General features: G+C 36.1%; 1 protein-coding gene across 13 annotated transcripts in view; it reads left to right on the top strand.

Annotated features, from left to right (window-relative positions):
• The window catches only part of ZNF451 (zinc finger protein 451), an 82412-nt gene extending 58256 nt beyond the window's left edge, over positions 1–24156 (top strand). For 6 of the 13 annotated variants that reach the window (XM_074037728.1, XM_005552650.5, XM_045390240.3 and 3 more), the window contains 6 exons: positions 26–1629; positions 3611–3754; positions 5134–5264; positions 6761–6947; positions 13948–14016; positions 22262–24156. In XM_074037728.1, the coding sequence (XP_073893829.1) occupies positions 26–1629; positions 3611–3754; positions 5134–5264; positions 6761–6947; positions 13948–14016; positions 22262–22308 (2182 nt within the window). In that variant the 3' untranslated portion in view covers positions 22309–24156. The remainder of the gene's footprint in view (positions 1–25; positions 1630–3610; positions 3755–5133; positions 5265–6760; positions 6948–13947; positions 14017–22261) is intronic. The other 7 variants (XM_074037730.1, XM_074037726.1, XM_074037729.1 and 4 more) reach the window with 2 other exon arrangements.
• The last annotated feature ends 2049 nt before the right edge of the window (positions 24157–26205 follow it).

The following is a 26205-nucleotide window of genomic DNA, read 5'->3' as shown; positions in this document are numbered from 1 at the left end:
TTCTATTTCTTTTTATCTAATTTAGAGTTCGTTGTCGAAATGCTGGGCCTGTAGCTGTAGCTGAGAAGAGCATTACCCAGGTTGCAGAGAAATTCATATTAAGAGGTTATTGTCCAGATTGCAATCAAGTCTTCGTGGATGAAACCAGCACCCACAATCATAAGCAGAATTCAGGACACAAAGTCAGAGTCATTAACTCAGTGGAAGAATCAGTCTTACTCTATTGCCACAGCAGCGAAGGGAACAAGGATCCTTCTTCTGACGTGAATTTATTGTTGGATCAATCAAAATTTTCATCACTTAAAAGAACCATGTCTGTTAAAGAATCTAGCTCACAGGAGTGCATTGCCATTCCAAAAAAGAAGATGAATTTAAAAGATAAAAGCCATGAAGGTATCGCTTGTGTCCAGAAAGAAAAGTCAGTAGTTAAAACCTGGTTCTGTGAATGCAATCAGCGATTCCCAAGTGAAGATGCAGTAGAAAAGCATGTTTTCTCAGCAAACACAATGGGTTATAAATGTGTGGTCTGTGGAAAGGTATGTGATGATTCGGGGGTCATTCGTTTACACATGAGCCGGATTCATGGAGGAGCACATTTAAATAACTTTCTTTTCTGGTGTCGGACATGCAAAAAGGAGTTAACAAGGAAAGATACTATCATGGCACATGTGACTGAATTTCATAATGGACACCGATATTTTTATGAGATGGATGAGGTAGAAGGTGAAACTTTGCCATCATCTTCTACAACATTGGGTAATTTGACTGCTAACAAGCCTTCATCAGCTATTGCTATTATTGATCATTCCCTGGCAAATAGTTCTCCAAGGGGCAAATGGCAATGCCGGATTTGTGAAGATATGTTTGATTCCCAGGAATATGTAAAACAGCACTGCATGTCTTTGGCAAGCCACAAGTTTCATAGATATAGCTGTGCTCACTGCAGAAAGCCTTTTCATAAGATAGAAACATTGTACCGACATTGCCAAGATGAGCATGACAATGAGATAAAGATTAAATACTTCTGTGGGCTTTGTGATCTTATCTTTAACGTGGAAGAAGCATTTTTGAGTCATTATGAGGAGCACCACAGCATAGACTATGTATTTGTGTCAGAAAAAACTGAAACTTCAATTAAAACTGAAGAAGATTTTCCAGTAGTAGAGACGAGTAACCAGTTAACCTGTGGTTGCCGTGAGAGTTACATCTGTAAAGTCAACAGAAAAGAAGATTATAGTAGATGTCTCCAAATCATGCTGGATAAAGGAAAACTTTGGTTTCGCTGCAGTTTATGTTCGGCAACAACACAGAATTTAACTGACATGAACACTCATATCCATCAAGTGCACAAAGAAAAGAGTGATGAGGAGGAGCAGCAGTACGTAATCAAGTGTGGCACCTGCACCAAAGCATTTCATGATCCTGAGAGTGCGCAGCAGCATTTCCATAGAAAACATTGCTTCTTACAGAAACCTAGTGTGGCTCACTTTGGATCTGAAAAGTCAAAGCTGTACAAGTTTACTGCCAGTGCCTCACATACAGAGAGAAAACTGAAACAGGCAGTAAACTATTCAAAAAGTTTAGACCTGGAGAAAGGAGTTGAGAATGACCTAAGCTATCAGAATATAGGTATGGCTTTAAAGCTCTGTGCAAATTTCATATACTAATATTGAAACTTACAATGTACCCACCTCGATTTTGAAGCAAGAAATAGGATAACTTCTTGATGATATGTTAATTACTACGGTATATACATTTTAGGGGTTTGTATTCCTACTGCTACATTTATCCACTTTCTAAACTTAAGGGGACAAAGAGTATATATTGGCTTTAAATAATATATATTTTAGATATCATTTTATTTTACAAAAGGTGTGGAGATTTTGAAGATGAAGGAAGTCGATAGTCTTTCTGAAAGTTAGATTTCAAAGTTATCCTAGTATTAATATCGTTTAGGTTTTTCTTGTAATATTTGGATTCACTAAAAAGATAAATCATGTGAATTCTTTTTGTTTCTATTTGGCCATATTCTTTAGTGTGAGAAATTTTAAAGGTCATTTCAGTATTTGTATATTTTTCTTATGATTAACTTGGAAGCAAAGCTTTAACATACAATTAAAATAGCAATTAGAGGTAGAGTTAAAGTGGTAGCAAGAAACCAGGGAGAAAATTGAAATATGAATTCCTTCTTTGTACTTACTCCAGTCTTTCTGTCTTCCATATGATAGGATTAAGTAAGTCTAGGCAGGTGTTAAGTTTTTATTTTGTTTAGAAGTATAATTTGTTTTGTTTAGAGTATAATTTTAAGTGTATATTCTTTTATTTAAAAATTTTTTTTTATTGAGATGGGATTTTACTATGTTGCCCAGGCTGGTTTCAAACTCCTGGCCTCAAGCAATCCTCCCATTTTCGCCTCCCCAAGTGTTGGGATTACAGGTGTGAGCCACCACACCCGACGTAAATCTATATTCTTTTAAATAAATATTAACTCTTGGTGAGTTATACAATGTAGTGTATTTGGATACAGTGAGAATATGTGCAAATTTTGGCCAGTAATGTATTTTTATGAACTATTGAATTTTTACATTCTTGCTCTATAGTGTATGTAGATCTTAACATCACCTTTAGTCATGGCATATTTTCAGTGATAATTAAATCATGAGCTACCTAGTCAACTCTAAACAGTGAAACACTGGTTATGCCATTTTATATTCTCTTTGGCCTTTTTTTTGTGTGCTTCTGTTTACTTTTTGTTTTTGGAATTTGTGTTAGTCTGCATTTGATAGAAAATGCAATATCTAAATCTAGAGTTACTGAGAAGTTAGAGAAAAGACATAAGGTGGCTTGGAAATGGAAGGGAATGGCAGTAGTATATTCGAGGGAACTATTAGAATAGAAACTATTCATTTTTTAAATAATATAACATTCTAAAGTTTGCATTATTACCACAGGAAACTTTAAGGCCTTGTCAAAGTGGAAAAGTATGAAACAAGATAAAGGGGAGAGAGAATGAGAGTTGGGGCATGGGGGAAGGTGAAAGAAGAATCTGAGAGAAGCAAGAAGATGTGTTTATAGGGGGAGGTGGCACTGTACCACTGGCACCTATTTGTAGCACTGCTTTATGGCAGCAGGATTCCAGGTGATCTTATTTCTGCTCTCTAGGGTGTTTAATCATAGACCTAGAAGACTACTAATAAATCAGTTTAGACTGGGAAAAGAACCAAATTCTGGTGGTGAAAATGTTCTATGGGTGGTGGTAGTTTTTGCTTATTTAACCTTAAAACTTGGTTTTCTAGTTCTTCTAGTACATTAATGTTTTTTAAAAATTCCCTGTATAAATGACTTTTTAACAAGCCTTAGAGTTGATGGAAAATATTTGCAAGAAGGATATATAATCAAAATTTGTGAAATATTCACAATATTTTTATCTGATTTAAGTGTAAATGGTGTCATGTACAGATTTGGATTTCACAAAAAGGTTTAGATAGAAATGAGTAACATTCAAGGTTAGTATTTTTGCATGTTAGCCTTCTAATATCTTTTGGACTTGAAATCAGAATGATTTTAGCAAATTCTTACTGAACTCATGTTGATATTTCTCTCTTCTCAGAGGAAGAAATTGTTGAGCTTCCAGATTTGGATTACCTGAGAACCATGACTCATATAGTCTTTGTAGATTTTGATAACTGGTCAAACTTTTTTGGTCATCTACCAGGGCATCTAAACCAAGGAACATTTATTTGGGGCTTTCAAGGTACGGTTAATAAGAAAAACAAAAGAAAACCGTTTTTCCCACATCTTAGACTATAGTTCAGTTTAAAAGCCTCCCCTTAAACCTTCCTGGATAGATCATAGGAACATGATTGGAATATTGTTCTTTTGTATTATAGTTACTCTGCTAGAGTCATTTTCTCTACATGCCTCTGTGGTAAATGTTAGCTCTATCTGGTGACTCAAAAGTTTATGGACCTTTTGGCTGGGCGCGGTGGCTCACGCCTGTAATTCCAACACATTGGAAGGCCGAGGTGGGAAGATCGTGAGGTCAGGAGATCGAGACCATCTTGGCTAACACAGTGAAACCCCGTCTCTACTAAAAACAAATTCAAAAAATTAGCCAGGTGTGGTGGCGGTTACCTGTAGTCCCAGCTACTTGGGAGGCTGAGGCAGGAGAATGGTGTGAACCCAGGAGGCGAAGCTAGAAGTTGCAGCCGAGATCGCGCCACTGCCCTCCAGCCTGGGCAAGAGAGCGAGACTCCGTCTCAAAAAAAAAAAAAAAAAAAAGAAACAGTTCATGGATCTTTTGATACTGATTGAAAAAGCCTTTATTCAACACCTAAAGTGTGTCAGGCACTATGGCTTTGTACTAATATGGTTACTGATTATTATGGTTTTATCCCTTTTAAAATACAGAGAAGCAGATGTTTTGTTTTTGTTTTTGTTTTTTTCCCTCAAAGTTTTAAAACTAATAAATAGCAGAGTTAGCTTTTGAAATTTGGCCTTTCAACTACAGGACTAATGTCATTTTCAACATGTCATAACTGCCTCTTCGGTTCATCCTGCTGTTCTTAAGTGTTCAGCTTCATCTAAACCTCTTTACAAATTGTTGACCAAACCTGGGGGAGAGGCTTCTTTGGTTTACAGAGGATTAGTATAGTGAGCATCTGCTGTTGTTCGTGTTTGATAGAAAATAGCATGTAAAGAGAAAGATTGGGATTAAAGATAGAAACATGCTGACCTGGATAAGTTAGCCAGTATAATTGCTTTAGTAAGTTGAGCTTTGGTGATTGCCCATCATTTCTGCATTGAACAGTGATGACATTTGTAAAAACCACTTATGCTTACACTTACAGAATAATGCCATTCAAAGAATTTTTGCACACATTACTTTTGATTTTGCTTAATATCCATGTGAGTTTTAAGATGAGTTGACAGATTCAGGGAATTTAGTCCACTTTCTCAAGACTGTACAGCAACAAGATGTTGATGCTTATGCTCGGATGGAGTTCTTCCACATTCTGATTTAGTACTTTGCCTCTAGAAAATTTTTTTTCTAGTATATGTTTTTTCTTGATAAAATTTTTGGCCTTTCCTCTCCTGTTTGATTATCATTTTTGCTTTTTCTGAAATTAATAGGAGGAAACACCAATTGGAAGCCTCCACTCAACTGTAAAATTTATAATTACCTGAACAGGATTGGATGCTTCTTCCTTCATCCTCGCTGTAGTAAAAGAAAAGATGCTGCTGATTTTGCCATATGTATGCATGTGAGTCATTGTTTTATTCAAAATCTAATGTGAATCTCACACCCACTTGCATTTTTTTCCCACTTGAATTGTAATGAGAGTTATAGACCATTCTTCAGTACTTCAGGTTCTACCTGTGACTATTATGAAGGCAGGACCCCATAGCATATTTTTATTGCTTTATCCTCAACTTCTAGCAAACCTTCAGCTATCCATGGTAGATACTCAACTATTTGTGGGATAAATGATCAAGAGATGATACTGTTTTTTGGTTTTAAGACAGTGTCGCTCTGTTGCCCAGGCTGGAGTACAGTGGCGCAATCTCAGCTCACTGCAACCTCAGCCCCCTGGGCTCTAACGATTGTTGTGCCTCAGCCTCCCAAGTAGCTGGGACTACAGGAGCATACCACCATGCTCGGCTAATATTTGTATTTTCAGTAGATGGGGTTTCTCCCTGTTAGCCAGGCTAGTCTCAAACTCCTGGCCTGAAGTGATCCGCCCGCCTAGGCCTCCCAAAGTGCTGGGATTACAGGTGTGAGCCACTGCACCCGCTGATGATACTGTATTTGATATATATTAAGACATTTTCATATTTTAGTATCTCTAAAATTAAGAGGTACCTTAACAATCACTGTTGGCCTAGATAGAATTTACATTTGCTTCTGCCTCTGCCAGGTACCTAGAGAAACTGCCAAACTGAGACCCACTTTACATTTTTTGCTTGAGGACTTACATGTCACACTGATAATGTGAATTTACTCGGCAAACTTGTTGACTACAGCTTATGGTTTAAACAACAAAAGATTTCTTTTTCCCTCTATCTAGTGCCAAGATTGAATCATGCAAATTGCCTTGCTTACCTTTTCTCTATGACAGATTTATTTCTTATTTACCCTTACATTGAGTGTATAGCCCATTGGTATTCCAACTTTATGTGAAGTCTGTTGGACTTCCATTTTGGCTTTTTCTTTTTATGGCACATAAAATAGCTTATCATATAATTTAATAGCATCTTATATTTGATTAAATGTGGGGTATTTAATTTATGAAGGAAGTCTTTCTCTCTGTTTCTTTTTTTTTTTTCTTTTTGAGACGGAGTCTCACTCTGTCGCCCAGGCTGGAGGGCAGTGGCGCAATCTCGGCTGCAACTTCTACCTCTCAAGTTCAAACGATTCTCCAGCCTCAGCCTGGAGAATCCAGCTTGGGATTATAAGCACATGCCACCACACTCAGCTAATTTTTGCATTTTGTAATAGAGACCGGGTTTCACCATGTTGGCCAGGCTGGTCTTGAACTCCTGACCTCAAGCGATCCACCTGCCTCAGCCTCTCAAAGTGTTGGGATTACAGGCGTGAGTCACTCACCCAGCCGAAGGAGATCTTTGTGTCATACTTTGGTAGGGATTAGGGAACAAGCTTAATATACCTTCCTAGGTATGTGTTCATTGTGAATAGATATAACTTGTTTTGAAACTCGTGCTGATTTTTTATCAACCTGTGCCATTTGTTCTAACTTAGGCTGGCCGTCTAGATGAACAACTACCCAAGCAAATTCCTTTCACCATCCTCTCAGGAGATCAAGGTTTTCTGGAGCTAGAGAATCAATTTAAGAAGACTCAGAGGCCAGCTCATATACTAAACCCTCACCACTTAGAGGGAGATATGATGTGTGCCTTGTTAAATAGCATATCTGATACCACCAAAGGTACGCAGCTGCAGTCACAGTGCAAACCACCCAAGAGGAGGAGACTTCACTGCTGAGAGAAACCAATAAACTGCTGTCCGCTAGTGAACTGTTGCCTGCTTACTAAACCATCATGTTCTCTTACTTCTATCTTACTTCTCTTTTTTTTTTAAATCTCACTTTCATTCTTTAGTGTTTTAGGAGGAGGATGAATTCATAATAATTTTCTGGAGCCTTTTTTTGATCTAGTAGATAAAATCTCTATTGATGTATATAAAATATATATTCATGCGTTATAGTATGTTACTACAATTTTAAGAGCTCAGAATTCACATCTTCACTTTGTTCCTGAAATTCCAAATTGACCTTCAGTCTTTTAGAAAGCAGTGTGTTTACAGTTGAAAACAGGAAAGCAATAAAAAAGGCGATCATTTAGGAGGTTGACAGTGACAAAATGAAATGCTGTTAGGCTTTTAGGTCCTTAGAGAAGTGGGTACATCCTATCTTATTGCTGGGCCTTGCACTTTCTTCTGTACCTTTGTGAGATTATTCAATGAAAGGAGTGCTGATGTCCATTTTCACTTCCTAGTACATAAGAAAAGATGTAATTCTAAGGATTCAGAAGTTTTGTTTTTCATTTTTCATAATTTCTGCAGTCAAATGTTCTACCACTGAGCTATACCTCTCTTTTTCGTAATCTCTGAAGAAATATGGATAGAATAATTAATGTTTAAATAGGCTAATAATTTAAATTCATGAATAAGGTTTGAAGATATTAATGAATTACCTTAATGAAAAATAGTGGCTTTTTGGCATTTTTATTGTGTGCCTTTTTTAAAGTTTTCAACTCTGCTTGCCTCCTAGATTTTTTTTTCTTTCAATATATTTGGAAGTACATTTTGATTGAAAACCCATTTTGGAGAATTTTGCTCTAGTCACTGATTATAGTGGATCAATTCACTTCTGCAAAGTTAGGAATCAGTAATCTGTGCTCTTTATACTCTTTAAAGCAGAGTAATGATGGAAGATTATAAAAGAAAATGAACTCTTGTATCTTTATGTCACTTCCTCTTTAATTTTTGTTTTCACTTGTTTTTTCTATCTGTGAATTTCTTTTTTCTTAACAACAACAAAACAAACAAACAAAAGCCACTGTGTGCAGTGGCTCACGTCTGTAATCCCAGCACTTTGGGAGACCAAGGCAGGTGGATCACCTGATGTCAGAAGTTCAAGACCAGCCTGGTCAACATGGTGAAACCCCGTCTCTACTAAATATACAAAAATTAGCTGGGCATGGTGGCTGTTGCCTGTAATCCCAGCTACTTGGGAGGCTGAGGCAGTAGAATCACTTGAACCCGGGAGGCAGAGGTTGCAGTGAGCCGAGATCGTACCATTGTGCTCCAACCTGGGCAATAAGAGCAAAACTTCATCTCAAAAATAAACAAACAAAAATCAAAACACCTCTTCTACTCTTTTGCCATCCCCTTCCCAGTCCTCAACATCTACTTAATATCCTGTAAGATAAAGTTTGACTTTTGCCACACAAGGCCAACCTCCCTTTCCTTCTCTTACGCTTCTGCTTTTGGGAACATTTATAACTCCAAATGTGAAAGCTGTTAGGGTTTTGCCTCTATTTCAATTATGTTTGGAATGAGAGGTGAATATGAGTAGGCTTTCATGGGTATATTAGGGTTGGAGGTAAGATATAGGTTATTAATATCTGCTGACTATGCCGTTCCAAATGACTCTTATGTTCTAGATTTTTTTTTTTTTTTTAAATCACCCATACTCAGTACTCACTTGAACTAACTACTTTTTGGATGCACATGTGTACTTATTCTTAATTTTTGTAACATACAGAGATTGTGCACTGCATGAAGAAGGATATAGGCTTTGGTTCAAATGCTAACTTTGCTGTTTCCTAGCAGTGCGATTTCAGGCATGTTACTTTTTTGGAGCCTCATTTTTTTGTATTTATATGGTTGTAATAGTGATGTATGTAAAGTGTTTAGCACAGTATATAAAGCACTTTAGCTATTTAACAAATAATAGCTATTTTTTATTATTACTACCATAAAAAGAAAATGTGATTCCTAGCCACTACATTTTTAATGTTACACTGAATCATAGTATATTCAGGCTTAGTTATCTGATTTAAGACCAAACTTTTTCTTCATGGAAGACTTAAAACCATCAAATTGCCTGTAGTGAACTTTATAAGGAATCAAAGAAAAATCATTTTCTTGGATAACTTTTTATTCCATTTCCTTTCCTAACAAATAGCTTTGTGAATAGTTGAGTGATAGTTTCTATTAAGGAATGGTATTTAATATATAATGGGACTCAGTAAATCTCTCAATGTCCATTAATATAATTTTTGTTACTAAAGAATGCCAGGCTAACTCCTTGCACATAGCTAAACATAGTGTTCCTTCTTGTTTTCAGATTTGACAGCCAGTCAGTTTCTTAAGGCAATATGGTTTTTGGGATGAAGGGGTCACTGGACCTTTTTGAGGATCTGATGAAAACTTTCTATACCTTCCTTCCCCCAAAATAAACATATATATACTACATTGCATACAATTTCAAGGGATTTGTGGTCTCAATGCTTCTAGTTGCCAATCAACAAACAAAATTGTCCTTTGGGATGTAACCTAAGTTTATACTGTAAGTCAACAGTCCCCAACCATTTTGGCACCAGGGACTGGTTTCATGGAAGACAATTTTTCCATGGATGGAGGCAGGAGGTGGGGCATTAGATTCTCATAAGGAGCGCACAACCTAGATCCCCTTGCATGTGCAGTTCACAATAGGGTTTGTGCTCCTATGAGAATCTAATGCCGCTGCTGATCTGACAGGAGGAGGAGCTCAGGTGGTAATGCTGGCTCACCTGCTACTCACCTCCTGCCGTGCGGCCCAGTTCCTAACAGGCCACAGACTGGTACTGGTCCATGACTTTGGGGTTGGGGACCCCTGCTATAAGTAACAGAGTGATAAGTTCTCTCATATTTGTTATTATACAGCCAGGCTGGTGATTTTTCAGATTTTTGAATTTTTCACCATAGCATAGAGAAGTGATACAAGTTTGAGTCTCTTATTCTTTATAAGTTTTCAGAAATTTACCATTAGCAGGACTAAAAAGTGGTTTTTATTAGACTGAAGATTGCTGTATAAATAGGATCTTTGGAATATTGTAATCAGAATCGATCGTATGGTATCATACTAGGAGAAATTAGTCTTCGTTAATTTCTCTGTTAATTGAAAGTCTTTCCAGAGGTACTTATTTCAGTAAAAATACAGATATTTGGAGTTGCTGGTTTTGTATATCGGTGTCCAGTCATTTGTTCCTAAGGCATTGTTTTTTGCGTGGTGGGGAGAGGAAAGGTTAAGTAGCTTTATTACTGGTACTTTTTTATGCCTCCCACTTGGTTAATTAGGGTAAAAGTTCTTTTCTCTCCTTGTAAGCATCAGGGTTTCAACATGAACATTTTAATTACAGCTGTGATATATGTATAAATTCTTGTAGAGACATTTAAAAAATCTGTTAACTTTAATTTCTGCCCCCACCTTGGTTTTCTTATCCTTCATCATTTCTATTTTATATTGTACTTTTTCCTCACTTTCTTAACACTTAAGATACCTGGATCCTTTCTGGTAATCCCAATCAGAGAAGCTAGGTAGACTTTCTTAGACCATTTACATTTTATTCCTAAATATTTCTTTATTCTAACTCAAGCCTTATGTTTCAGAGCAGATATAACTTGTCACTTAAATGTTGAAAGAAAAAAAAAAGTGAACTTTTTTATTGAAAAAAGTTTATTGAAGTTTATTGTAGTTTATTGAAGACCTACTATGTACCAGCCACCATGTTAACTGCTTTTTATGTTTGTAGTATTTAAATGTGTTTAAATGTTTAAAGAACTTCTTCCACATGCTTTTTAATCCGCTTTGCAAGCTGTGAAGTAGATGTTGGATTACCCCATTTTGTAAGTGTGGAAGGAAGCAGAGGTTCAGAAAGGTTAAATAATCTACCTGCAGCTGCACAGCAAGTGCTTTGCTTTTCATTAGTATCAACGAGTAGGGTGAGACTTTCACTGACACAAATACCGGGATTTCATGATGTAGAGCTAGCCACCCAATGTGAATTACTGGCTCTAACCATGTCCTTGAAGAATGAAGGTAATGGGAGATATTCATACCACAGTATACTGACATTGCAGAATTTATATAAAGATATCAAACAAGTTTTTTTCTTTTTAAATAACATTCAGGAAGAATGCACTTTTTTTTTTTGGTCAGAAAAAATGATTTGGTTGTAGGTTCTGGTGCTTTAAAAAGTAAAGTGATTATATACTGAATATAGCCAAGGAAAGCAATTAGCATTCTAATTTCTCTAGGATCTTTTGTCTCATAATTAAACGAGTGAGCACTATCTTTACAGGCTTCTCAAGAAGTTGGCACTAGAACTACAAGCACTGCAGTGAACTTTTTTGAGTACTGCAACATGCAGTTTCAAAGAAATTCACTAGAAACCTGCTTCCCATTGCTTCCTCTACCTTTCCTCTAATCGATGTAAATGTTCCAGGGTACACAGAAGTTAATGTTTTTAGTGTTTTCTTATTTGGGCCAGTATCTGCTCCCTTGAGAATTACATACAGTGAAAAAGATGTTACTACAAGATAATTTTTATTGAATCTGTATGCTCCTTAGATGGTCTTGTTTATAAGCCTGAGACTTTTATATCCATTTAGTTGTGACTTCATTGTGAATGAATGGGTTAGAAGCAGTAAGTATGGTTGGTATCTATAGAGTCATACCAATTACACAGATTTTGTAATCCATCTTACAAATATAGAGCATAAACATTCACCTAGATGCTAAGAAAGTGTAGATGATTGAAGCATCATCATGGCCTGTGGAATATGTATTACCTAAAATAATTGTTGAATTATTTCTAAAAGTCTGTCTGCCTATTGTTTCCTCAGCCTGTTACTGAAAGCTATAGGTTGTTTCTTTGGACACCATGATAAAAATATGTTTGATAAAACTAATTCCATGCAAAGGTACTGAAAATAAGAAAGAATATTTACGATTTTCTCTGTTCTTCTGAGGGGGTTGACTGAGGCAAAAGAAACCTTTTATGATATTAATATTTGCAACCCCATGTCAAGTTAATCCTTGACAAATCAAGGATTTGTCATTATTCAAACCTGAAGAGTAGCCTTAGGCCTTGCAAGCAATGATAAATTGTTTGGATGAGTTGTAACATACTGCTTTTGACTGACCTTGACTTTAAATTGTAATAACAGAAACCTGTGGGTATTTTCCTTTTGTTCTTAATGTTTAGAGCAAGCTTGTTTAACCTGCGGCCGACGGGCCACATGTGGCCCAGTTCATCTTTGAATGTGGCCCTACACAAATTCATAAACTTTCTTAAAACATTATGAGAGTATTTTTTTTTTGCGTTTTTTGTTTTGTTTTGTTTTGTTTTGTTTTGTTTGTTTTGTTTTGTTTTGCTCATCAGCTATCATTAGTGTTAGTGTATTTTATGTGTGGCCCAAGACAATCTTCTTCCAATGTGGCCCGGGCAAGCCAAAGAGTGGACACCCCTGGTTTAGAGGTTTAATTTTGTTCTTTAATTTGTAAATGTAATGTTTTATTTACTGAAAACATTGCTTGAAATATTTGAAGTATTTTGCTGGAATTCATAGCAAAGATGACTTGTAAAAAAAAATTTCTGCAGCAAAAGAATATAGTGAAATATAGTGATTTAATTTTTATTTATAGATACTTAAATGTCTTTTTAATGTGTATTTTAAGTTTTTAAGTTTGCACAGAAACAAATATGTCTATATGGTTTGTATTTAGTTAAGTCCTGATTCAAGTCACTGACACATATATATAGATGCATATCTGTTTATATTTGTATAATTATATCTTGATATAAATATATGTTGATTTAAATATAGTTAAAGTGATAAGCAAAATACTAGGTCATTGATAGTACCATGTTTCAAATTTTTTAAAGATGAACTTTATTTTTGAGAATAGTTTTAGACTTACAAAAAAGTTGTGAAGATAGTACAGTGTTTCCATGTACCCATACTCAGTTTCCCTTATTAGTAACATCGTATATTAGTGTGATACATTTGGCATAATTAATGGAACAACATTAGGACATTATTACTAATTCCAGCCTTTAGTTTTCCCCAATGTCCTTTTTCTTTTCTCCCTTCCCCTCACCTCTTTTCTTTCTTTTCCCATCTCGTCTCATTTCGTTTCTTGAGACAGGGTCCCACTCTGTCACTCAGGTTGGAATGCAGTGGTGTGATCTCAGCTCACTGCAACCTCCACCTCCCAGGTTCAAGCAGTTCTCCTACCTCAGCCTCCCAAGTAACTGGGACTATAGGCACGTGCCACCATACCTGGCTAATTTTTGTATTTTTGGTAGAGACAGGGTTTTGCTATGTTGCCCAGGCTGGTCTCGAACTCCTGAGCTCAGGCGATCCACCCACTTCGGCCTCCCAAAATGCTGGAATTACAGGTGTGAACAACCACACCTGGCCTCAGTATCCTTTTTCTACCCCAGGACCTCATTTGGGATCCCACATGACATTTAGACATTAATCTCCTTAGGCTCCATGGTTCAAATTTTAAGTGAGTTTTGCAATGCCTTTTCAGTCATACCGTATTATAAAGCCTTTGGTCTCTCATTACGAAAGCATGTAAGACATCAGGTAAGTAAGCTTGTGCTATGCAAGAGGCATTGTTAATTAAAACCTATGGTGTTATCTCCATAGAGATGAATGCATATGATTTTCAAATTATAGGAGAATTTAATCTGTCACAATTTTTAATAATATTTGGTAAGCATTGGAAAAAACCTAGTGTGGGAAAGTAGTGTAACACTAATGAACTGTATTGTAATGAGTAAGGTTGGGTATGAGAAATTATTGAAAATAATATTGAGTATACATAAATTTATGGGACAATAACTGCATGTGTTGATTCTTCTTTACAGAATGTGACAGTGATGATAACATGGGTGCCAAAAATACTTCAATAGGAGAAGAATTTATATCCACAGAAGGTAACCTAATAGAGTTAATCTCTTTTCTGCTTGACTGTATTTGCATTTTTTTTTTAAATTTCTCTGTCTCTCACCCATTCACCCCTCTTACTCCCTTCTACCCCCAAGTTAAAACATTTTCTCAGTTTGAAGGATAGCTTTGCATTTTTCATGTAAGATGACTTAGGGGTAATACTAATTTAGAAAGCTAGAATGTGTCACCCAATTATGGCCCTTGGATCAAATCCAGTCCACTATCTTTAGGAACACAGCCATACATTTAAGTATTGTCTATGCTATTGCTTTTGTACCACAACTGCAAGGTTGAGTAAGTGTGGCACAGACAGTAGAGCCCATCCACCCCCGCCCTCCTCAAATAATTATTTTCTAACCCTTTAAAAAGAAAAAGGTTGCTAACTCTGGGCTAGGAGACAATTTTGATTTCCTAATTGTTATTTATCTTGAACAGTATTAAGAGTATTAAAAGACAGGCAGTGGAACTCTAAAAGCAAGCACCTGTATCTAAATGTAATGGGCTTTTTTAAATAAATTTTTTTAAAAAGGGTTTTTTTTTTTTTTTGGTTTTTGGTTTTTGGGTTTTTTTTGAGACAGAGTCTCACTCTGTCACCCAGACCAGAATGCAGTGGTACAATCTCAGCTCACAGCAACCTTTGCCACCTGGGTTCAAGCGATTCTTGTGCCCCAGCCTCCAGAGTAGCTGGTATTACAGGCGTGTGCTTCTGCCACGCCCAGCTAAAAATTAAAATTCTCTTTTACTCTTCTTAAAGGAAAAGCTATTTCCTTCCGTAGGTTAAAGAGAACTTTTTATGTCACTTGGCATCAAATCATTTGCTGGCTGTACCATTATTTGGTTGTGTCTTGTAACCATTCTTTACTTTGGTTTTTCTATAACAGACTGCACTTTTTAATAACCAGGGGGAAATGAGATAATGGATCTTAGAAAATACTTTGAGCTTCACTGGAGAAGTTGAAAGTATTATATCAGCATCTTTGACGTTAAAGAAAAGCAGTAGGAATCTTCACGTACATTCCAGTATAATGTTTATTGTTGGAGACTGTAGGGTAGGAATGTGGAGGCTGGAAAGTAGGGATGGAAATATGTGACTGAACACACAAACAGAATGGCCCGACTGATATGTTTTCTTTGCATTTCTTTGATCTCAGATAGTATAAGTAGTTTAACTAAGAGCATACTAGAGCTTTATGGTATTAGGAGTTTGGGAAATGGAGTCTGGCAGTGGAATCGATTCATCCATTAGATGAAGTAGATAGCTGTAGTCTTTCTGCCTTATAGCCAAATTCATTGGTTAAACAAAACTGGCAATAAATCTACACCTAATTGGAAGGAAGCAAGTTTTTTGACCAACTTCTTTTCCCAGCATGGTCTTTCAAGGTCTAGCTCAATGCTTAGTAGCCACATAATGATGAATTAAACAAATGAAAGAACTTTTGTGCGTTTTGAACAAAAACTGCCAATTAAGTTGTTTATCAAGGCCACTAAAAGATAAACAGTACTGAACGTCTAAAGAGTTCAGATTTTGCAACTTTTATTTGACACCTCGTGACTCATCCCATGGAAAATGCCAGGCAAAATTACAACTTTTAAATAGTTACAAGCCGTCACAGTTTTGTGGGCTCCTACCTAACCTAGGAAATCTGAGATTTGTGTAACTGGATATGTACCAGATATTATCTATGTAATGTATTTTATGGTTTAGAGGTGGAGATGTTACATTTTTGTGATTATTTGGTTTGGAAAAATAATTATTTTTATAGGATTCAAGAGAAGATACTTTAAACCTATAACTAGTTGTCATAGTTAAAATAGAGGTGGGGATAAAATCCTTTAATTCCAAGAAAAACCAAAGGTGTTTGTGTTTTATATCCTGATGCTTTATATAAAATAAGTGTGAGAAGCACACGATGTTTCACATAAGTTAAGGAATATGGGCTCCTTTGCACTTTTCTCTAACATTCTTCTTTTTTTCCCCTCCTCATCACCCCAGAAGAGCTAACTCGAATTTCATCTCTTAGGTTGCTATGGTCAGTGCCTTTCCTAGATTGTCCATCTTTAGACACAGCCAATCACTGTCTATTCTGGGCTCCCTCTGTACCAGGCCAAATGGATTTAAAATACTTCTGTCTATATTTTTCATCTCCACAGACTGTAAGCTCCTTAGGGTATAGGATCATGTTTTATTTATCTTTACTTCAGCAGCACCTAGCACAGTGTTTGGCACAAAATGATTGCTTGTGAAATGAATAAACTTTTAACAAACTTAAAACATGTTAGAGCCACCATTTCCCTATAAATGGATAAGGGAAATTGAGATAGAGTCTATTTTGTTGTAGAATATTGGGTTATTTTGTTGACCCTGAACCACAGAAGCAAAATAATGTTCTCGTATACACCTGATAACAAAACTGAAAAAAAATTTAAGCAACCTCTTAAGTCTCTTTTTATTCCTTCCTTTCCCAGTACAACTCTGTAAATGCCTGAGAAATAGTGGCAGAAGACAGGATAAATTTGCTTATGGCTTTTTGCCTTAGGGTAATCCCCCTCCTTCCGTGATTTGTCTTATTCTTTGTTGTTCCCCATAGACCAATATCAAACTCTGACCACACAGGCCAGTCATAACAATCCTACGTAATCTATTTCCTGTACTTGACAGAGGAAACAGATGCCGCATAATGTGGTGGTGAAAAGTACAGTCTTTGGATTCATACTGCCTAAAACTCTGCGCTTACAAGTTGTGTAATATTGGACAAGTCACTTAACTTCACTGTGCTTCAGCTTCCTCCTTTTAAATATGGGAATATTAGTATACCTACCTTACTAGATATAATAACATGATATATGATAAATAGTATATATTGGTTGCTGCTACTGTTACTGGGATTATGATGATCATTATGTCATTATTTATATCTTCACCTAGATCTCCTCTAGAGGTATGTCTATTAACTAGAAGTATTCTGACTCAAATTGCTGGAAGAGACAGAGGACAGCATTGCATAGATAATTTTCTATGCAAAACCATCTTCCTATAAATGTTAGCAATATGCTTTATTTGGAGAATTCCTTCAACTAATAGCAGTCCAAACTACTCTTAACAACCTGTGAGAGTCAGACGATTCTCTTCATTTTATATGAAAAACTGAGGCTTCTAAACATTAAGTAATTTGGCCTTACATCCACAGTTTTAAAATGATTGAGGCACCATTTCTATATGTCTTGTACCTCCTACTACTGGTTGTTTTTGTTGTTTGTTTGCCATAATTACTGCTCTCAAAGTAAATGAAATTAAGGCACAGAGAAAGGAGGGTAAGGGGAACACAGACCTAGCCACAGAATAGGAAAACAGACAGATTTTTCACAAGTGCTCTTTAGTTTTTCATATGGCTTCAAGTTACTGTCTGATGTTCTTTAATTTCAATCTGAGAGATTCTCTTTAGCATTTCTAATAGGGCAGGTCTACTAGTAAATTCTGTAGCTTTTGTTTATCTGATAATTTCTTTAAGAATAGTTTTGTCAGATGTAGAATTCTTGATTGACATTCTTATTTTCTGGTTTCCATGGTTTTTTATAAGAAATCAGCTAGTAATTTTATTAAGGCTCTCTTGTATGTGATGAGTTGTTTCTCTCTTGTTGCTTTCATTGTCTTTGGCTTTTGACAGTTTGACTATAACATGTCTCAGTGTGGGTCTCTTTAGAGTTCATTGAGCTTCTTGGATATGTAGATTCACCTCTTTCATCAAATTTAGGAGTTTTTCAACCATTATTTCTTCAAACATTCTTTCTGATCCTATTTCGCTTCCCCTCTCGAGACTCCTGTAATGCATATGTTAGTTCACTTGATGGTGTCCCACAGGTCCCTTGGACTCAGTTTACTTTTCTTCATTTTTCGACTGAACCCAAACCAAGACACATACTGGATTAATTAATTAATTATATTATACTTTAAGTTCTAGGGTATATGTGCACAACGTGCAGGTTTGTTACATATGTATACACGTGCCATGTTGGTGTGCTGCACCCATTAACTCATCATTTACATTAGGTTTATCTTCTAATGCTATCCCTCCCCCCTCTCCCCACACCACAACAAGCCCTGGTGTGTGATGTTCCCCTTCCTGTGTCCAAGTGTTCTCATTGTTCAGTTCCCACCAATGAGTGAGAACATGCGGTGTTTGGTTTTCTGTTCTTGCGACAGTTTGCTGAGAATGATGGTTTCCAGCTGCATCCATGTCCCTACAAAGGACATGAACTCATCCTTTTTTGTGGCTGCATAGTATTCCATGGTGTATATGTGCCACATTTTCTTAATCCAGTCTGTCATTGATGGACATTTGGGTTGGTTCCAAGTCTTTGCTATTGTGAAGAGTGCCACAGTAAACATATGTGTGCATGCATCTTTATAGCAGCATGATTTATAATCCTTTGGGTATATAGCCAGCAATGGGTCAAATGGTATTTCTAGCTCTAGATCTTTGAGGAATCGCCACACTGTCTTCCACAATGGTTGAACTAGTTTACAGTCCTACCAACAGTGTAAATGTGTTCCTATTTCTCCACATCCTCTCCAGCAACTGCTGTTTCCTGATTTTTTAATGATTGCCATTCTAACTGGTGTGATATGGTATCTCATTGTGGTTTTGATTTGCATTTCTCTGATGGCGAGTGATGATGAGCATTTTTTCATGTGTCTGTTGGCTGCATAAATGTCTTCTTTTGAGAAGTGTCTATTCATATCCTTTGCCCACTTTTTGATGGGGTTGTTTGTTCTTTTCTTGCAAATTTGTTTGAGTTCTTTGTAGGTTCTGGATATCAGCCCTTTGTCAGATGAGATTGCAAAATTTTTTTCCCATTCTGTAGGTTGCCTGTTCACTCTGATGGTAGTTTCCTTTAGAAGCTCTTCAGTTTAATTAGATCCCATTTGTCAATTTTGGCTTTTGCTGCCATTGCCTTTGGTGTTTTAGACATGAAGTCTTTCCCCATGCCTATGCATACTGGATAATTTAAATTGTCCTATCTTTAAATTTGCTGACTCTTTCTTCTTTGTACTCAAATTCATTAAGCCCCTCTAAAGATTTTTCATTGTATTTATGGTATTTTTCAGTTCCTGAGTTTCTATTTGATGGGCTTTTAATAATTCTGCCTCATTATTGGTACTCTTCATTTTGTTCATACATTGTTTTCCTGGTTTCCTTTAGTTCTTTGAACATACATAAGACAGCTTAAAGTTTTTGTCACCCATGCTATATCATGTAGCCTGTTGCTCCTAGTCTACAAACCTGTATAGCATGTTATTGTGCTGGATACTGTAGACATTGTAACATAATGCTAAATATTTGTGCATCTAAACATAGAGACATAAAAATACATAAAAATGGTACACCTGTATAAGGTACTTACCCTGAATGGAGCTTGCAGGATGGGGAAGTTGCTCTGGGTGAGTGAGTGAGTGACTGGTGAGTGAATGTGAAGGTCTAGGTTGTTACTGTACTCTACTGTAGATTTTATAAACACTGTACAATTAGGCTATACTACATTTTTTTTTTTTTTTTTTTGAGACGGAGTCTCGCTCTGTTGCCCAGGCTGGAGTGCAGTTGTGCGATCTCTGCTCACTGCAGCCTCCGCCTCCCAGGCTTAAGCTATTCTCCTGCCTCAGCTTCCCAAGTAGCTGGGATTATAGGTATGTGCCACCAAGCCCGGCTAATTTTTGTATTTTTAGTAGAGATGGGGTTTCTCCATGTTGGCCAGGCTGGTCTCGAACTCCTGACCTCAGGTGATCCGCCCACCTTGGCCTTCCAAAGTACTGGGATTAAGGCATGAGCCACCAAGCCCGGCCTATATTACATTAAAAAGAAATTTTTTTCGTCAATAATCAGTTCACCTTAGCTTACTGTAACTTGTATAAACTTTAAAATTTTTAACTTTTTGTCTCTATTGTAATGACACTTAAAACACAAAAACTTTGTACAGCTATAGAGAAATATTTTCTTTATATTCTTATTCTATAAGCTTTTCCCTACTTTTAAATTGTTTTAAATTACTTTTAAAACTTTTTTATTGAAAACTAAGACAAACACATACATTAGCTTAGACCTACAAAGAGTCAGGATCATCAATATACTTTTATAAGAAGCAGTACCCTCTAAAATAATAATAAAAAGTATAGTAAATACCTAAACCAGTACCAGAGTTTATTATAATTTTCAAGTGTTATGTACTGTACATAATTGCATGTGCTATACTTTTATACAACTGACAACAGCATCACCACAAACACATGAGTAATGTGTTGTGCTGCAACGTGAAGATGGTTATGACACCACTAGGCAATAGGAATTTTTCAGGTCTATTATAATCTTACGGGACCACTGTTGCATATGCGGTCCATTGTTTACCAAAAGTTGATACACAGCACACGACCATACTTGCCTTTTGTTTTTTATAGTCTTTCAGCTGGCAAGTTTAATACCTATAAGCTCACTGGAGGTATGATATATTTGTATAGATGTTGCTGTACTTAACAATGGTTTGATTTATGATTTTTTGACTTTATAAGGATGTGAAAGCAATATGCCTAAACTTGAACTGTAACTTGTATAAACTTTAAAATTTTTAACTTTTTGTCTCTATTGTAATAACACTTAAAACACAAACATTTTGTACAGCTATAGAGAAATACTTTCTTTATATCCTTATTCTGTAAGCTACTTAAAAGTAGGGAAACAGTGGTCCCATAAGATTATAATAGACCTAAAAAATTCCTATTGCCTAGTGGTGTCATAGCCATCTTCATGTTGCAGCACAACACATTACTCATGTGTTTGTGGTGATGCTGTTGTCAGTTGTATAAAAGTATAGCACATACAATTATGTACACTACATAACACTTGAAACTTGTACTTGAAACATTTAGTATAAACCATACTTCAGATTTTGAATTTTAGTTCAAAAATTTTTATAACTTTAATTGTAAAACAGACATTGTGTTAGACTATTTCATATATATATACGTATACATATAACCTACTATCATTTATTAAAAAGACCTTTCCCTATCATTCTGTAGTGCTACCTTTGTTGTAAATCCAATATCCATATATGCATGGGTCTGTTTCTGAGCTGTCTGTGCTGTTCCTTTGATCTATTTATTCTTGCACTAGTACCACATTATTAATTACTGTAACTTTATAATAAGTGTTCATATCTTAAACAAGTCTTGTCCCCTTGTTTTCCTTTGGTAAGAGTGTCTTCGCTTTTCTTTACATTTCCTCATCCCTTTTAATTCATCTTAGGGGCAACTAACTGATCCTAGAGTGTAGCTTTAACTTGATACACAGTTCATGCTAGTTTGTGGTACTTTAAATTAGACAACACTAGTGTCCCAACTCAGAGGAACATGCAGTTGTATCTTAGGGAGATCACTGGTGCCTGCAGCCAAGTAGCCTCTGAGAGACTGTGGACCAGATAGGATGAGATAAATCTGGTGTGAGAAGCTAGTGAAGGCCAAGAAATTGACACCAAATTTCACCCTTCTGGATTTTAGCATCATTCCCAAGGAGGAGATGTAACCCAACTATTGTGAACCTAGTAATGTCTGTCTTGTTCACTGTTACATTGCTGTTCCTGGTATATAATGGGCATTCAATAAATATTTGTCAAATGAGTTTACATACATCTCCATACAGCCTATATTATATGCTTCTCAGATGACATTTATGTGGCTATGAGTTTCACTACCTTAGATGCTAGGATGCTTGAAGCTAATTTTTCCCCAGCTTTATTGAGGTATAATTAAAAATTAAACTAAATTTTTAATGGCCTGTGACATTTTGTCATTTCATGGAGTTGCCTTTCTGTTTAAAGTCTTATATGTATCACCTCGAGTCTTTTAGGAAATAAGTGATATAGATTTTATGTTGAAATAAGTTATTACCTGTCAGTGATTTTAAAAGTTTGTTGACTTTCTACATCCCTAAGTGGAATTAACTTGCAAGTTCCTTAGCACACTAAGTTCATATATAAAATTCAATCAAGATCATATCTAGACTTTCATATTTCAAAATACTCAAATTTTTGGTAGAGAAACTGCCAAGTTATCCTATATTTTTCCATTGTGATTTTACTTTCCTTCTTGAAAAGATGAATACAGTTGATGAAACTTAAAAAAATATAGCACATGTTGAGTAGTTTTCTGCCCTAAGTATTAAAATTCTATGTTTTTTAATGCAGATGTGGAATTAGAAGAAGCTATTAGAAGAAGTCTTGAGGAAATGTAATTAAAGATATTACCACACAACATCAAGTGGCCTTGAAGAGACTCAGATAATGAATTCTTGAGTTTGTTTTCTAAAGGAGACCAGAAATCCACTATTACAAATGTATTTGAAAACATGGTTTTGCTTTCATATGTTCAAAATTTGATCTTTGTTTTGTATTTTTGTGTTAATGTGCAAACATGTACAGAAGGAATAGAATACATGTTCATGCAAATATAAATCATGTATTCTAATATAGGTATAACAGTTTCCCAGTTAACTTTGAATTTATATATTTAGATTTAAAGGATTTAAAAAAAAAAAAAAAAGGAAAGCTCTTAATAGTTGTTTCCCAAATAGCATTAGTTCTTTAATTTTATTTGTACTGTACAAATGATTCTAGTTTATTTTTTTAGGAGTGAAAATGAATATAAAAAAGGTGACATAGGTCAAGTTTTCCATAAATTCTACTTCTCATGTGGCACTATTATATATTACCTTTGAGATCTTTGTTTATGTTTATTAGAAGAGGGTAATGGAAACTGATCATGGAAACACTTAAAATTTTATCAGCAGTGTTCTTTGTGGGTGCCATGCAGATGTGAATTATTGCTTTAATTAGAGCAGCACATTGCTAAAATAAAAAATACACCTTAATTTTTAAGAAATAATTTAAATGAAACAATTTCCATTCCTTTTACCTGCTTAGACTTTTATGTGACTTGTATGATCTCCTGTTTAAAGGGAATGGTGTCAAAATATTTGCATAAAATTATTTTTCATAATACTAGTCCTTTTTTATATATTTGTGTAAACATAATATCTTCAAGAAATAATGTTGAAAGCCTACTCAGGAATAATCTTCCTTAACTCTTTAAAATTTTTATTTCATATAGAATGTCTTCAGTTTAGTTATTCACTGAATTGTCAGTTTCCTTCATTTGGTATTACATATTTAATTCTTAAATATTGAGGCCCCATTGTGAGTAATACAAAATACGACATAAGTAGAAGACTAAGAAGGGCTTGTCATATGATCTTTGTGTATATGCTTCATGTTATTTGACCAGAAATGTCTTATCTCTAAAAATTTTTAGTAGTAATTATTTACCAAACTTAAAAACATTTCCATAAATATAAAGCTTTCCTTTATATTTAAGACAAAATATAAAGGCTAGAATTTTGTTCCTTCTCTGTAACACTAAATATTTTAGTGTGAAAGTGAATTTTTTTATTACTATAGTCTTTTCAATCTACAAGTTGTGTTTTTAATTTCTTGATATGTCACTTCTGTTCCTCCCTGCTTGCATTTTTTTAAAAGTAGACATTGTGGCTTGAGAATTTATCAATCATCTTTCCAAAATGACCACATTTTGCTTTTAGTTTGTATGGTTAAGTGGTCAAGCAAGGCTCTAGGAGATAGTCACTGAGCTGGACCTTAAACACATCTGCGGGAGCTCACAAAATAGTGAGGAGCAAAAGAGGCATTCCAGAAAGATGAGTGGTTAAGCAGATGTGGGGGCAGGGCAAGAGGAGACAGCTCCTTGTTGCCAGAGATTCTACACAAAGGTGTCATGGACACTGATGCTCTATTAAGAAGCTTTTGTGGTGTGTGTGGTAGAGAATAAGGCTTTTGATATAACAGGAAAGGGATATTTCATCATGACTCTTAAGAAAAGGTAACTGGGTTGTTTAATGTTTTAATTGATAATTGTCACTGATTGTATTTCTACCTGTTAAATAATTAAAAATCATCTTAAAATTCATACTTTGGCTTTAATTTAGACAAAAGGAGATGTAATCGCTGTGTAACATTAGAGAAAGTTATATGGATTATCATCAAAAGTAAATGTTTCTAACATTGACAAAGATGCTTATCTTTTCATTACATCATTCACTCATTAATTCATTCAGTCACAAAATATTTATTGAGTACCAACCATGTGCCAGCAACTATTCTAAGCACTTGGAATATACCAGTAAGCAAAACAAAGCCCTTTACCCCTCTGTGGAGCACACATTGGTGGAGAGAAGGAGATTGTACAATGTTAGTAAGCAAGCAAATAAAACTGCATATCTGATGGTGATACATGTAACGAAGGAAAATGAAGGGAAGGGAATAAATAGTGCAGGGACAGGGAGTTGCAGGGAGGCTTGCTATTTTTAATAGGGTGGTCAGAAAAGATCTCACTGATAGGTAAACTTGAGCAAAAACCTGAAGAAGGTGAGGGAATGAGGATGAAAATATATATAGGGAAGAGAGTTCCAGGTGGAGGAGGGGAAGGTCCAGACAGGAGCTTAGTATATTCAAGGAAAAGCAGGAAGACTAGTATCACTGAGAGGATGAGCTAAGAGAGTAATAGGAAATGAACTTGAGGTTTTTCTAATGACCTTGGCTTTTACTCCGAGGTAAGGAGCGATTGAAGGTTTCTGAGAATAAATGGTATGATCTGCCTAATTTAGGATTGCTGTAGTTGCTGCACTGAGATAACATGTACATGAGAGGCAAGAGTAGAAGCACGGAGACCAGAGAGGAAGGTATTGTAGTACTTCAGATACTAACTTACCAGGTAGCATGAACCAGAATGGTGGCGGTAGAATTGGGAAGAATCTGGATATATTCTGAAGGTAAAATTAATGGGATTTACTAATGAGGTGGATCTAGGATATGAGAGAAAAAGAGTTCAGGATGATTCTAAAGTCACTTGATAGACTTTCAAACCACTCACAAAATGTGTTTTGTTTTCGTTTGTGTCATGATAAAGTATTTTTAATAAGGTCAAATAATCCCCTACCCCAAGAGTTAATTAGGATTTAGAATGAGTTCAGAGGGAATTGGGATCCAGCCTTAAGGGCTTCAACTCTGTTCAAGTATTTAAATGACTTTGATCTCTGATTAAAGGTGCTGGTTCAGCTTTAGACTATTATTATCTATCATTTTCTGTGCCGTGTACATTAACATCCTTGCAGTGAGAGGCATAGAGCTATCAGGAGAGGGGACCAAAACCTAACTTTTTAAGTAGACTAATCTTTGTATCCTCAGCTCTATTCCATCTTTTACCGACAGCTGGTGCCTGACCTAGAGGCCTACTGCATCTTTTTGTTAACATTAAAAGTTGGCCTGGCGCGGTGGCTCAAGCCTGTAATCCCAGCACTTTGGGAGGCCGAGACGGGTGGATCACGAGGTCAGGAGATCGAGACCATCCTGGCTAACACGGTGAAACCCCGTCTCTACTAAAAAATACAAAAAACTACCCGGGCGTGGTGGCGGGTGCCTGTAGTCCCAGCTACTTGTGAGGCTGAGGCAGGAGAATGGCGTGAACCCGGGAGGCGGAGCTTGCAGTGAGCTGAGATCCGGCCACTGCACTCCAGCCTGGGCCACAGAGCGAGACTCGGTCTCAAAAAAAAAAAAAAAAAAAAAAAATTAAAAGTTGAGGACTTCTTAATGCCAATTATTTCACTCAGAATATTTATTTATTTATTTAGACAAGGTATCGTTCTGTTGCCCAGGCTGGAGTGCAGTGGCGAGATCTCGGCTCACTCAACAGGAATAATTTTAATAGCAAAAATTAAAAACTCCTTCATTAAGCCGGGCGTGGTGGTTCACACCTGTAATCCTTAGAATGATAAAAATGAAGTAAATTCACTTTGTTTCCTACATCTACCTAGATAGGGAAAGATGGAGTAGCTTTTTCTTTTTTACTTAATAGCTTCAGCGTTGTCCGGGCATTCGTTACTCTCATCTTAGTATAAAGTGGTAACAGGAAGGTCAGGTGAGTGTGGGCTGCCTAGGAGCTGCACTTAACTGCCTTCTGTTTCACAAAAGGACCTTTTCTCCCTATATCACAGGACCCTTAATGTCGTTGTTCTTGCTTTGAATTATGGGTGCTGGAAGAAACTAAACGAAGCCATCACTGA

Source organism: Macaca fascicularis, chromosome 4 (assembly GCF_037993035.2).
Source record: "Macaca fascicularis isolate 582-1 chromosome 4, T2T-MFA8v1.1".
Taxonomy (NCBI): Eukaryota; Metazoa; Chordata; class Mammalia; order Primates; family Cercopithecidae; genus Macaca; species Macaca fascicularis.
This window is presented reverse-complemented; position numbering and strand designations above follow the sequence as displayed.